At 38.6% G+C, this 13,842-nt stretch overlaps 1 protein-coding gene across 1 annotated transcript in view; it reads left to right on the top strand.

The window, feature by feature from the left end:
* The first annotated feature begins 16 nt into the window (after window positions 1–16).
* Window positions 17–13,842, top strand: part of LOC110068767 (uncharacterized) — a 15,524-nt gene continuing 1,698 nt past the window's right edge. The window contains exons 1-2 of the mRNA XM_020776175.2: window positions 17–5,384; window positions 11,074–11,371. Of these exons, the coding sequence (XP_020631834.2) occupies window positions 4,608–5,384; window positions 11,074–11,371 (1,075 nt within the window). The 5' untranslated portion in view covers window positions 17–4,607. The remainder of the gene's footprint in view (window positions 5,385–11,073; window positions 11,372–13,842) is intronic.

A 13,842-nucleotide genomic window follows, 5' to 3' on the forward strand; every position in this document is an offset into this window, starting at 1 on the left:
CCGTAGGCGTGTCTAGAGGGGAGGGGGAGGGTGAGGGGGGGGGGGGGGAGGGGAAGCGGGATGTATTATATGTAGCCAAAATAATCTATTTTTACACAAGACTGATTTGTCCGGCTACAACCAGTAGAGTAGGTTGGTAAAGGTGGGTAGGTTAGAATATTAGCTGGAATGCCGCTTCTTGTGCAAAGGAAAACAAGTGTGGTTAAATTAAAGCTTGTGAATAGTGCATTTTCAACATGTGCTAAGTTTGTGGTGTATGAGTTAGGAGTATTCGACTCCGTGTAGCTACAGTTGGTCTCGAAGCTTTATTGTTTCAAAAAATGTTTTTTACTTTAGTCAGTCTTCCTTGGCGTGTTTTCCCCATTTATTAGTTTTCCTTTCAGAAACAGTTCAGCGCTTTTGATTCAGTTTCTACGGCTCAATTGTTTCTACTTTTGTCGAACGAAATTTGTTATGCAGAAAAACGCCTGGTGACTTGCGTAACCAATGTGATAAAATCGTGTTGCGTGCGTGAAACAAGTTTTGAGATCGCAGATAACGTTGAAAGAGACAAATTGCCCAAATTTTAGCGCTGAGGTGTTTTTTCTATCTATGTTATTACAAAAAGAATATTTAGAAAATTCCGGCACTTGATATACATAAGCCATTTTGGTACATTACTTTGATACATTGAAATGACGGCGATAACTTGGACACGACGTAAAACTGATTATGGAGGCTTTGGCTGCGGAGCTCTTAAGAGACCCCATTTAAATCACTTTGAAATTAACGACACAAAAATATTGTTTTTCGTGATATCGGAGAAACTACTGATACTGTCGACCCTCGTCGCATTTTTAAAAATGTTTTGTCTACAAAACAAAGTGCTCGACTCCAATATGGCGGCCATCTTAGTTTGAATAGCAATGCGAATGGAAGCGGGAGATTGCGGTCTTGCTCTCATTCTCTTGAGAAGAACTGTTTAGAGCGTGTGGGTTTTGATAACGATAAACCGCAATGACGTTTGCGCTGTTCAATTTTCCCCTTTTTTTTTCTGCGCGCATTATGACATTTTTCTTCACATGGGAACGTAGGCAATTGGTGTGAGTTAATGACTGTTATCCATCTGTACTCTCCTTCATGGAAGATTTTTTCAGAGCTTTTGCTGTCTATTTTTTCGTGCGATTAAGTTTGCCTTCTATTCTTATTTCTCGATCTTCTTGTTTTACACCAAGCAATCGCCAAGTGTCTCAAAACAACAACAACAACAACAAAAAAAAATGGGAAATTGATGGTATAATATATTCGAAATTCTTTAAAAGTATCATAATTTCAAGGTGTTTTTCCAATTTTGTTATGCTATAAAACTCTTAGTGATCAAATTTTATTTTTACTACAACATGATCTTCGTTGTATTGAAGGCAGTGGATGTGGTAGTCTGGTACATAAGGTGTGATAATTCTCATTACTTTCTCGGGCAGCTACAGCTATTAGCGAGAATTTCCGATGGATTTTTACACAAATCGGCTTTTACATCTAGTAGCTGGAGAAAGTTTTTGTTTTGTGATAGTAAACCTTTCATATGGTATTGAAAAAAAGAGGAATTAAATTGGAATACGTAGCGATTATTCAGGTTAATTTTGTAGATCTTTAGGAAGAGTGAGCTATTGGTAGAAGTGCTTTCTGATTACAAGCGCTAAGCTTTGATCATTTCATAAATACTTTTATTCAGTCTTCAGATAGCTTAGTGCTTTGAATGTTAGAAACAGTGAAAGTAACTCTTTAATGCCCGTGGAATTAGTTGGCTCAATTTACGCTCAAATCGTTTCGCGAGTTAATGCAAAATCTATTAACACTAGTTTCAGTTTCTTTTTTTCTTTTTGCGTAGCTAATGAAAGTTATTTACCTTTCGGTGCCGCCAAAGCGAAAATAACCAGCGTGTCGAAAAGGTTATTCATTGGTAATTTTAACAACCCAATGGTTAAATTGGATACATTGTAAATTCTTCGTGGGAAATAATGCAACTATTCATGAATCTCCGAATCAACAAAACATTTGTAAACATTAGAGGCGTGTGTCTCACTATCATTAGTTAACTTTGTATGTTTCTGTATGCCAATAAATTCAGGGCTGGAATTTCTTTTTTAGCGTCAAATGATGCCTACGATCGATTTTGTGGTCACAAAAAGTGTCGAGCGACATGATGCTCGGCAAGTCTTGTCAATAATTTTCTTGTTTTATTTTCGCTTATAACAACGATTTTTTTTTTCACCCTTATACATATGATAAATTTGCATGTAGTAATATCAAAATCTATCGACTCTTAACAAGCATGTTTTAACGCAGTAGTTAATGCCCTGGTTATGAGACTTGTGATTCCAGAGGAAAGCTTAAGTGTTACATGCCTTATGAAGACAGCGATTCGGATTGCATTCATGAAGTTCATGCCATTTTTTTTTCACAAACTATTTGGCGATATGGAAATTCGCAGTTTGTTGGCAGCTGTTGTTATGTTTAGTTATCACATTGCCCCGAAGGCATAAGATAAGCGATTTAGTGCTCTTGTAATAAATAAATGTTAGTTCGTTGTTTCAAACTGTGCACCCTATTTTCAATTCCGAAGGGGCAAAACAAAAACGGTTCTACGATTTCAAAATAAAAATAGTCTGCAACAAGACTTCCTAACAACAGAGTTTTTTCATTTCCATATTTATTTAGTTTCGTTTAGTGATAGTATTGGCCATTATAGACACGAAAGATAGATTTTCGAATTCTTTTCTCCTTGCTGAATCGCGAGGTTGTTTTATTTTTTGGTTAACGAACGTTAATAGGAGCGATTTGCAATCTGAAGGGAAACGTAGACAAAGCATTCTTATCTCGAGTCTCCAGCGATAGGACTTTTGTGATCATGGTTTTTGATTACGATTGTTTGTTCAAAGGTTTTTGCCATCATTAAACTTTAATATGTGCACCAGAATTTACAGCTTAAAAGTTGGTTCTTATTGAAGTTGGGAGTTCAAGCTACAGGATATTTACCTTGCAAAGTAATTTCGATTAAAAAATGTCTTCCAAATTAGCTGAAAAGCGTCGAATTGAGATAATTGTAATGAAAAAAACCCATCTGGTGCTCGCTTTCTCGAAGTAATTTATGGCTGTTTGCGGAGGTGTATAGCTAGTATACATTTAGTGTTTGCCAATTGAAATCTTTCGCGGAGAATTTCCCTTTCGGTTCGGTTTTGATCTCCACAGTGCGTCGTGATGTTTATGTGGAAAAAGGCAATTTTCTTTAAGGATGTAATGATACAGCCAGCACTTGGGTAAAAGGTTAAGCAATTTTACGTTATAATGTACTCCGTAATTCTTTAACACCGCCCACTCTCAATCTATAACTCCATTATTTTTTCGATATTAACACTTGCTTCAGTTTCGCTCGGCTCATCATAGGAGCAAAAAAAACTAATTAGTAACCTTTCGATTCCGTATTACCATTAAAATCTACATACACCTAAGGACTTTCTGCGCGACGTTTTCGGTATTATATTGCTCGAGGCTCGAGTTATGTGTTTTAGAAAGTGTTTTCAGTTTTGAAACAAGAAAAAGGACGAATTTGCTATTTCCGGGTCATCTTGAGCGTCGCAGGTGCATTAGTTGTTCTACAACAATAAAGAATTTCATTTCTTCGGCCGCTTTGGCAATGTGCAAACACAACTTGTACACGAGAAAGAAAAAAATTTGCATGATAATAGATTATCTGGAGCAAATGGGGCTAGCGTTCCAAACAATACGTTTTTCTCGTTTAAGTAATATTCTGGTTTTCGCCCTCTTAGATTCTTCGTGTTTTTGTGGATGGTTTGTTTTTATGGAAGTGCTGTAAATTGTATTGCGGTGGTGACTCCGAATGAAGTTCTTAATGCGCTTAATGACGAGTTATTCTAAGACTGTTTTGACTTTCGATTAAAGTGTTTTAGTTTTTATACGTGTAAAACATTATCATATTTTTATGTTTTATACTTATATTTTTATCATATATATTTTTGGTGAGCCCGGAATCTTTCTCCAAGACAGAACAATGCTTGGGAAACACGTTACAATACTTCTTGGATGAGAACGGTTTAAAGTTTAGAACTTCAACGAACGACGGTTTTTATTTGAAATTGTCAGACAAGTTGTGATTGCCTGTGTTCTCTTGTAAAAAATCTAAGTGTTGTTGAAATTCTGTCGCAGTGAACAATAGCTCATGTTAATTCAGTTTGCGTGGGAGGGAAAGACACGTCACTCAAGCGACAAGCGCGCGCATTACCAATAAGCGAATATACAAATGGAATGAAGCTCTGTAGAAGCCATAAAACAGCCATCACCAAGCACTTCACTATATCGCTATTTCAAACAAGATGCTGACACGAATGCGCGTTTCTTGAGAGCAGGCGAAGCATCTGAAATCTTCTCGCTGAAGACTGATGGCAGAGAAATTTACTCTCGGTTGGCAGCGGAACTCCATGGCGCCAAGAAACGATGAGTAAAAAACTGTCAGACTGTCAGCAAAAAAGAGGAATTATCCAACCGGTCTTTGGCTGTGTTTTTCAGCCGGATAAACGAGGGATTGCTTAAATAAGTGGCCTTTAGAGAAGATGTCAAAGACCGGCAATCAAATCACATGGAAAGACCAGCTTATAGGCGCGATTGTGGTCATCTTATTTGTTATAACTCTAGTCTTAAACTTCTTGGCACTTCATTATACCTATGTCAAAGTTCGCAAGCCTTCGCTGAAGAAAATCCCGCATCTTTTGGTGGGCGCTCTGTCTTTGGCAGGGCTTGGAATTGCCTGTTTTCAGTATATACCATTCATCTCGTCTCGGTTCGCGGGTGAGTGGTCGCGCGACATTGGCGCGTGTCACTTCGTCGCGTTCGGCGTTCTGTTTTTCGGCACGTTAACCATCTCTCTGGTGGTAATGATGAGCTTAGAGCGACTTGGCGCAATCGTCTTTCCTTTCTACTACAAGGAGAGCGTCACTTTTCACAAGTGTGTGGTGTTGCTAGTCGTCTTGGTTCTGTACTCCTTTTTACTCGCCATTTTACCGACGGCGCTCAACAGAGTCGAGCTGAACGTCTCCACCGGCGTGTGCAGCTACGCGGTCGAGTCTCACAACACGGATACCAAGGCGGTGGTGTATGTGATGTCGACGCATTACGTGCTGTCAGTGCTAGTAATGGTGCTATCTAACATCAACGTGGTCTACACGCTGCATGTCTTGGAGAAAAAATCTCTCTCCGATGTTTATGATCAAGATAGCAGACCCGAGAAAGGGACACGCGCGAAAAGCTCTGGTACCTCTGCCTGCGTGAGTTTCGCCAAGATGGTGGCGCTGATGGCCGTTTGCTATTCAATTTGTTGGACTACAATATTGGTAAGTGCTGACTATCTTTTAATTATCAGTGTATAGGCGAGTACGTCCGTTGACCGGCGAATTTATGCGTAATTTGGTATTATTTTTTCGCGCGCCCGACCTCTGGATATCTTTGCTTTGTTTGTTTGCTAATGTTATTATAGATTCCATCTTGTTAATGTTATTGTAACTTTTCCGCGCGTGTACAAGTTTGGTTAGACTGTTTTCACCAACATGTTTCTTTCATTAACTTAGTGCCGGCTGTACAGACTTGATCAGTTTGGTTTTTGTCGGTTCAAGCTGCTTCGCTTTAAGTGACCGGAAATCCAAGCTCGGAAATCAGGAAAAAATAAACCTCTCTAGCCCGAAATTTCACCGAGTCCCTCGTGTTGTTGTCGTGGTTTGTTTAGGTAATGTGTGGCATTAAGCTGGTTTATCGACCCAAGGAACAGAAAAACGCAAAAAAAAGTCGCTTAGAAATGAATACATCGGGGCGTATTGTTTAGAATATACTAATCAGTATAAGAGACGAAGGGTAAGCTTTGAATTGATGTAGACATCAAAAACCTGCAATAAAAAGCATCACAACACTCAGGGTAAACCCGCGTTGGCCGAAAGAAGAGTTGTAAATATCTCTCGATTTGAATTTTCAGTCGTCTTCGCTAAACACTTCGTAAGCTATTAAACTAAAAGCGCGTCATTGTGTTTTTCTTCTTTAGACGCAGAGGCTAGTGGTAATTAAATCGAACTTTTTTCAGATCAGTGAAAATTAATATTTTCCAATGAAAATTATTATTTTCTGTCGGTCGTCTCGAAATTTCTCGGGAACAGCTGTAGCTTGTGGTAGAAATATGAACAGGGATCGGACCAGTCGTGAAACAAAAGCAAGCGCAGAGAATGAATGAATTTGTTTCCTCTGAAACCAATCCGTGAGGCAAACCAAGATAAAACAAAAATTGCATAATGATGTCCCCGAGGACTTGCTTATCTCGAGCTAAGTGATCGACCATCGCATCAACCCGATTCAGCGTGCGTCAGTGTGTAATAGAAGCGAATTGAAGTCTGATTACAACGCTCTCAGCCGAACAGCGGCATCTTTCCATTATTCGGCGCAGAAATATCGGAATTATATTTCCTTATTACGGTTAATTTTTATCACCTTTCACCACTTACAGAATTTATGCCAACGAGAATTGATAAAAGAGCGGAGTCCACATGCACTTTGTCGTGCGGTTGGCTATATTACTTCCTCAAAAAAAAAAAAAAAAAAAAAAAGATGAAGCCAAGATTTCATTGACGAGTTTATCACCAGTGCTGTTCTTGGTTGGCTGGGAAATTGAATAAATTCTTTTCATATTCCTTCGATGACGCACTGTAATTGGCGACTAGCCTCAGTTGAGCACCGATAGGTTTTTTTTTTTTTTTTTTTCAGGGCTAGCTTTTAGTTGATACATGTAGTTGCGGGAATCTTAGTGCTAATCGGCATGATGTATTGAAGTCGCCCCAATAGCTAATGTATTCATCTTATCCTGCCACTCTTTTCGCGAAGCTCGTAGACTATCTTCTCCGACTGCATTTTAATAAAAATACCGACTCATTTGACCATTTAATTGACGGTAAAAAATTGACGGTAGAAAACCCCATCAAACGTCAATACACAAAGATATACATTGATTTTCCCGCAGCCACTGAATGCTTTGAAACGTGTAAAAATTTGCATGCACCGTGAGTAAGTACGATGAACTTTCGATGAAAAGGGAAGCAGACGAAGCAAAAGACTGACGGCTTGTTGTTAATTTGTCCGTCGACATAGTTGCAGGCAACGTTATGACATTTTTTCACTGCTGTTTTCCCATTTTATTGAGCAAGACATTAAAATATAGCGGTGAAACTAGACGAGTAATTGCTAGTCGCTTGTTGATACCAATAAATATTTTATAGCATTTCGCTAGCTCCCACTATCTCGTTTAATTCGCGTGTAACTATGTGAATATTTGAACCGAGTTGACCCACTGTAGAGTAAGAGTTTAAAATTGACCGAAAGATCGAAAGTCTACAACCTTAGGCTGTATTTTTTGCTACTCGCACAGAAATTATGATTTTGTTTTTCCGTTGTTTTTCTCAATAATTAATTAAAGTTAATTGCCTAGTTTTGCTAAAATAACGGAACGGTTTTCAGTTGCGGTGAAAGTGAAAAAGCTAAGATGATTTTTTTATCTTTTTTCTGGCATCACATCCTGTATTTTAAAATGAACTGCCCGCGAGCAAATTTAAAATTGAAATAAATGACGCTTTTTTGAAACAGATACGACCGTGTTTTCCTTTTCTTCTTTACATTGTTTTATTTCAACCCTCTAGAAAATTGCCGCCACCAATTCTTACAATGCAATATCCTTTTCTCACAGAAAATCCTACATGCTAATATCCGCTAACAAATCACAATGTAATGGGTGCAAAAAAAAAAAAGGAAGGTAGAATAGCAAATGAAAGAACTTTACAATTTTTCTTTTGGGCGCTAAGTTTCACCTTTACACCTGGTGGGTGGTTTTCGCACGAAAACTTGGCATTTCGCAGAATTGTGAAGTTCAGCGGGAAGCTTGGCGGGAATCAAATACAACGCATTTTTTTAAAATGTTATTTTATGCAATCTGCGCAAACTTTTGTTGCTTAATGAAAATTTTTCATTCTCGATCTCATGAAGCCTCACTATTTTCAGGCAAAAGAAAATTGTAGGGAAATAAATTAAACCTTATTCATCACAAATTTAAGTGCGAGTTCGCTGTTTATCGTGTTAATGAGAGGACTTTGTGCTGTTTTGTCTTTAAGTAAATATTATTGACATGGTTTTCGTTTAATATAAACACAACACAGCTAAAACGAAACTTGAAATATACATTTGTAACTCAATTTGCTCTTTTTTAATGACATATGGGAAGTTTTTCATTTTAAAAGGAGACATTTCTCATCAAGATTACATGGCGGATTTGGCCATTTTTACGGATATAAGAGATCAAAGTTCTGTGAAAACTAAACCACATCCCATGGATTAATTGCATTCCCCCAAAGTCGCTCAAATCTCCAAGACGAAACATGGAGCTGTTTGTTCATCCGTTAACCCAAAGCCCAGTCTAAATAAAAATTACAGGAAGAAACGTTCTAGCTTGTACAGCACAATCCACGACTGGATTCCTTATTTTTGCAGAATACGAGTCCTCCTGTTTGCCCCCCACCCACCCCCCCCCCCCCCCCTCGACCTGTACTCCTACCAGCGGCGGATCTCCAATGGGCGCAGAAGTAGTCGAGACACTGTTAGAAAATGACGCTTTTCGATACTTAACCTCTTATTCCATTTAATTTGCGGGCCCCCCAATTCAATGTTGTGTGGTGCTGTGGTCTGTGCAGTCTAAGAACTAGAGAAATCAACGCTGTTTGGGGCAAGGGGGAGGGGGGAGGGGGGCGAATGTTTCCAAGACGCTCGAAAATCGAATTTCACTGTGAACTGTCTCAACACTTTTGTCGCGTACTGTAGGATAAATGGTGACTGATTTCATAAAATAATCCCCGAAGGCGCAATCTTCTTGGCTCAGGGGTCCTGTGCCATGATCCCCCAGGGAGTGTATTGGATTTTAACTCCCTCAAGTCCTCTTTCCGGGATTTTAAACCGATTTCCGTAAAACGGTGAAAACTTATATGAATACGCGCCTGACTAAGGTTTTACGGCGATTAATTCGTTTGCAAGTGGAGAGCTTAGATGAAAGTGTCAAATTTTGGGCCTTTGTCATTTGTTGTCAGATCATTTCCAAAGGTGGTCTGTTTTTGTTTGTTTGTTTGTTTTTTATTACGGTTATATCCCCCTCCCGATATAAGCTCTCCCTGTTATATACTGTTTAGTTCCTTCCCCCCCAGGAGGTGGAAAGGGCCCCGTTATATATATGCTCTCCTAAAATCCTTAGGAACTTGTGTAAGCCCAGGGCTTAGATATATAAAGGCAGTTAAGTAATGTCATCTTTCGTTCGTTTATGAGACTAGTTCACCCGCATACTCAACGGATGGGAACCGCTATTAACCTGACTGCCAGAAAAAGTAACAGAACATCCTTAAACGCCTTAGACAAACATGACATTGCTATTAACTTTTTATTATCTGATGATCTAATCTCGTTCAGGCCTGAATTTTTTTCAGGCTCTAATTTCACAACTGCCTTAGTTGTGTTTATAACTGCGATGATCAATCATGTCGTCATATCTTTCTCCGGAGTTCAAATATATTATCTTTCATATATTCACTTGTATTCTTCACAATCTACGGGTATATAACGAACTCACAATATAATCAGCTCCCAGTTGGCTTGATAGCTCAGTTGCTGGAACACTGCAACGGAATCGCAGAGGTCATGGGTTCGAATCCCGTTCAGGCCTGAATCTCACAACTGCCTAAGTTGTGTATATAACTGCGATGATCAATCATGTCTTCATATCTTTCTCCGCAGTTCAAATATATGATGTTTCATATATTCACTTGCAAGCACGCATAGTCTTATAGCCATTTCAAAAAAAAAAAAAAAACAGTTCAACTTTGGAACTAACAAATTTCAAATCATGTCCGCCTCCTTCACGACTACCAAAAATCAAATTGCGAGATATTGAACTGAGCAACTGAAACGAATAATTCATGAAAATTATGGCTGTCATTTGAAAAATCACACTCTGTGATCTCTTTCACGGAATTACAAGTTTAAACAACTTGTACAGACTAATGAACAGTACACATGCATGTACTGGTTAAGAACTTTCATTTGGACTGTAGTACATGAGGATTTCATCCACAAAATTTGAAACGTTAAAACCACATAGGCTCAGTAACGAAGACGAGGCTTCAAATCAGTGTATTCTAGTGAGATCGCTGGTAACAACAATGCAAGTCTTTTTTTGTTTGTTTGTTTTTTGTTTTTGCTTTTTTGTGTTTTGTTTTGTTTTGTTTTTGTTTTTTGGTGTGACATGGGACGCATAAGGTAAATAGAGAGGGTTACGTACTCCTGAAAACCAGGGACACGGGCATATAGCAGAATAAATTGTGTGGGCAGAAAACCTGCATTTTCAAAAGTTCAACGCAAGACTTGTTTTTTGGATTTAGGATGAAGATCAAAAAATTCTCCCCAATAAAAAATGTCACGATCTCCATGAACAAGATTTTGCTCTTTGAAGTGTCGGTATGACCAGCAGAGTCTCATTTTATAGCTCGTAGAGTTACTGTAACCACTTTGAATTCAGCGTAAGACAATACAGAAAAGGCATCGTAACTGAAGGGCTCCAGTAAAACGTACGTGGGGATTGAAGGATAAAATAATTCTCACAAAGCTTCACTCCGTTAGAGCCAACCCTTTTCTAACCACACGTATATAAATAAGCTATAAGGTGTGTTAGAACAGATCAAATCGCTTCTGTGTACTTTCAGAAATGACATTGTACACAAATTACACCATCAGGATTACATCAGTGTTTCTTACCATGTTTTTCCTTCACTTTCAACATGGCGCAGTTTCAAGACCAGCGCGAACGGTTTATTTAATAACCCTTTTATTTCTTGCCATATTTTCCTCCACTTTCAACATGGCGCGATTTCAAGTCCCATCCCCGAACGGGTTCTACGAACGTAACACGGACATAACTGGCAGACGTTCTTAAATAATCTTTTTATTGTTAAATTTCAGATGCGAATCGTTATCCTATACGCTTATAACTGGCATAACAAGTACTTCGACCAAGTGGTGCTGGTGCTGACCACGTTGGATCCTCTTATAAATCACTGCGTCTGTCTATGGACTATGAGAAAATACCGCGATGGCTACGCATCCTCGCTGGGCAAGGTCTTCTCTTGCTTCAAGCCTTCGGAGGAAGGGATGTTTCGTTCCGCCATCACTCGGATCAGCTCTATATCCAGGCGTTCTTTTAGTCGCTCGTCTTCTTCGGCTAGGTCATCCTCCATGCGAACATCAAGAAGAAAATCTTGTAAGTTTGGAGTTGCACTTTTTTAGATATAAAGGAAAATTATTTTTAGCTCAAATTGTCGGCCATTTCCTCGTCCTGTATTCATGGCTTTGGGTTACTGATAAAGAGCGGCGAGACTACCGCGCGATATTCATTAATTATATCATTTCTTGCAAGGAGACAAGTCTCGTTCATCTCGTACGAAGCCTTAAAATCTTAGTGCGCTAAGATAGATAATCACCAAAGGAATTACAGTGATCCATAGAGGACTAAAGATGGATCAGAGGGGGAAGATTGTTACGAAATTTACGAAAGAACTGTTCTTTTTTTTTCCCGTGCTAATCTTTGCCGGCAGAAGGGCTCAGGAAGAGACAAAATTGAATTATTTTATAGATTAATGGAAGGAGTTCGTTGTCATGTGTAAAATGCTGCCAAAAGAAAAAAAAAAGCTTATCGAGCTGTTGAAAAATTAGAGTAATTTATAATTTCAGTGGTTTTAAAACCACGATAGTTCCGCGCAATGACGAGAAGATCGATCACTTTTCCGCAAAACGTTCCGGTCGGTCATTTTGAATTGAAGATTGTAGTGTATGGTTTTCTGGGCGGCTGGTTTCCCAAGATGATATAGTGTTTGCTATTTTAGCCGGAATAAACGTTCTTAAATCCATTGTCAAACCAGCAAATGTGCCATTTAGTAAGCACTTTATTTCTGTTTTGTATTAAAATGAAGTTAATTTATATACGCCCAGATTCGATGTCTCTTTACAGCTCTGCTGCATTTTTCATGAAAAAAGTTAAATTCTGCCGGGCCTAAAATTCAGTTTTTCTTTGTCCTTTAAAAACGGTCGTTTTTATGCCGGTTCGTTTTCAACTCTGGGTCGCGAAAAACATTTTTCCTTCCTCCTCAAATATATTTTTTCCACCCCCTCAAATTCGATATTCAGAGAGGCCATCAACCATTCAACAAGATCCGTGATGGCCCCTTACCTGTTTTTTTTTTTTTTTTTTCCTTCTTATTTTCTGATTCTGGCATCCAAAAATCCGTTTAAAGAAAGCAGTAAACGCCAGTCCCTGAGTGTTCAAAAACTCTGTGTTTTGCGACGTGGAAAAGTTTTCGCAAAGATTTTATTGCGTGGTGAGTGTTGGAAAAGAAGCAAACATTTGTCATTAACAGCCATAAAACCCGTGTCCATGAGATGCGTGGTAAGACGAGAAACACGAAATCTTTTTCCTTATTATACATAGTGACGTCCGTTTTATTTTTTATATTATACACGGTTTATTCAACGTTAAGTGTTTCTATATCATTCGAGTGCAAAGGAGATCTCTTATCAACTTATGATAAAATGAACGTCGATTCGTTTTAAGTTTTCACCAAAATAAATATTAACTAAGGTTAACAGATTGCAGTCAACGTCAGCGTTTCACGAGACCATATCCCGCGCCAAACAGTCGAGTGGCATAATAAGCGCCGCTCCACGCTGTGTGGAACCAAAATTAAAATTTTCTTGCTCAGTCAGTCATGCATGATTCGTTAATTGTCTCCTTGCGTGCGGCTAAATCGACTAAGTATTGATAATCACTATATTTCACCTGTTACCCTTCCCTGGACTTTAAGGTCAATAAATCGTGTATCAGCCCGCCGAGTGATTTATTACTACGCTATCAAGCACGGTTGTTTTGAATGTTCAATAAGTTCTCAGGTTCCCACGTCTGATTTCGGCATTTCTTTTTTTCTTACAGTGCATTCACCATTCATAGAAAACGTCTCGGCAAAGTACTTCCAATCATTAATTTTGAAACTGCAAAATGCGACACCTTGTTGATGTTACAACATGCTGAGTTTAAAGGACAGTTCTACCACTCAATTACCAAGTCGCCATAGATTACTTAGCTTTTATTAATACAAATTTCTGACTCGTTTTTATTCCGTGCAAGCGCGCTTCGTGAGTTTTTTTCTCCATCGATCGAATATTTACCTTTCAGTGGTTACTTAATCCAAAGATTTAGTAGTAGATAATAACTCTTTCTCCAGTTGAAGTTCGTTCTTTGATAATTTTTACCCTCGTCTGTTTTGATCCCGCTTCCATTACTGTTTTCTTGCATTTCTCATATTTGTAGTTAAGGAAATTTTCCATGTTGATCGGTTTTCGTGTTTTCGTGATCGAATTGAGTACGTAGTTATTTTAAGTTGTTGTTCAAAGCGAAGTACGTATATTTTGAAGTATAATCACGTCATATGGAGCTTTCGTGGTTTGTGATCGCGTTGTTTCCATGATTGTCATAAATATTTAACTGCAAAGCTTATGTTGCACGCTACTGGTTTTAACTGTTTCTATCAAAGAAAACCTGATCAGTAAGTACTTTCAGTCGCCTATTTCTTATATCCTTCAAAATGCGAAACTATTGGCCGAATTTTCCTGATAATGCTTCGGTAAACTTTTTGGGAAAAGTCTTCCCAGAAACGTGATCACCAATCACCTGCCATTAAT

The sequence above is a fragment of the Orbicella faveolata genome, unplaced genomic scaffold (genome assembly GCF_042242905.1).
Source record: "Orbicella faveolata isolate gen_17 unplaced genomic scaffold, um_ofav_v1 contig_47, whole genome shotgun sequence".
Taxonomy (NCBI): domain Eukaryota; kingdom Metazoa; phylum Cnidaria; class Anthozoa; order Scleractinia; family Merulinidae; genus Orbicella; species Orbicella faveolata.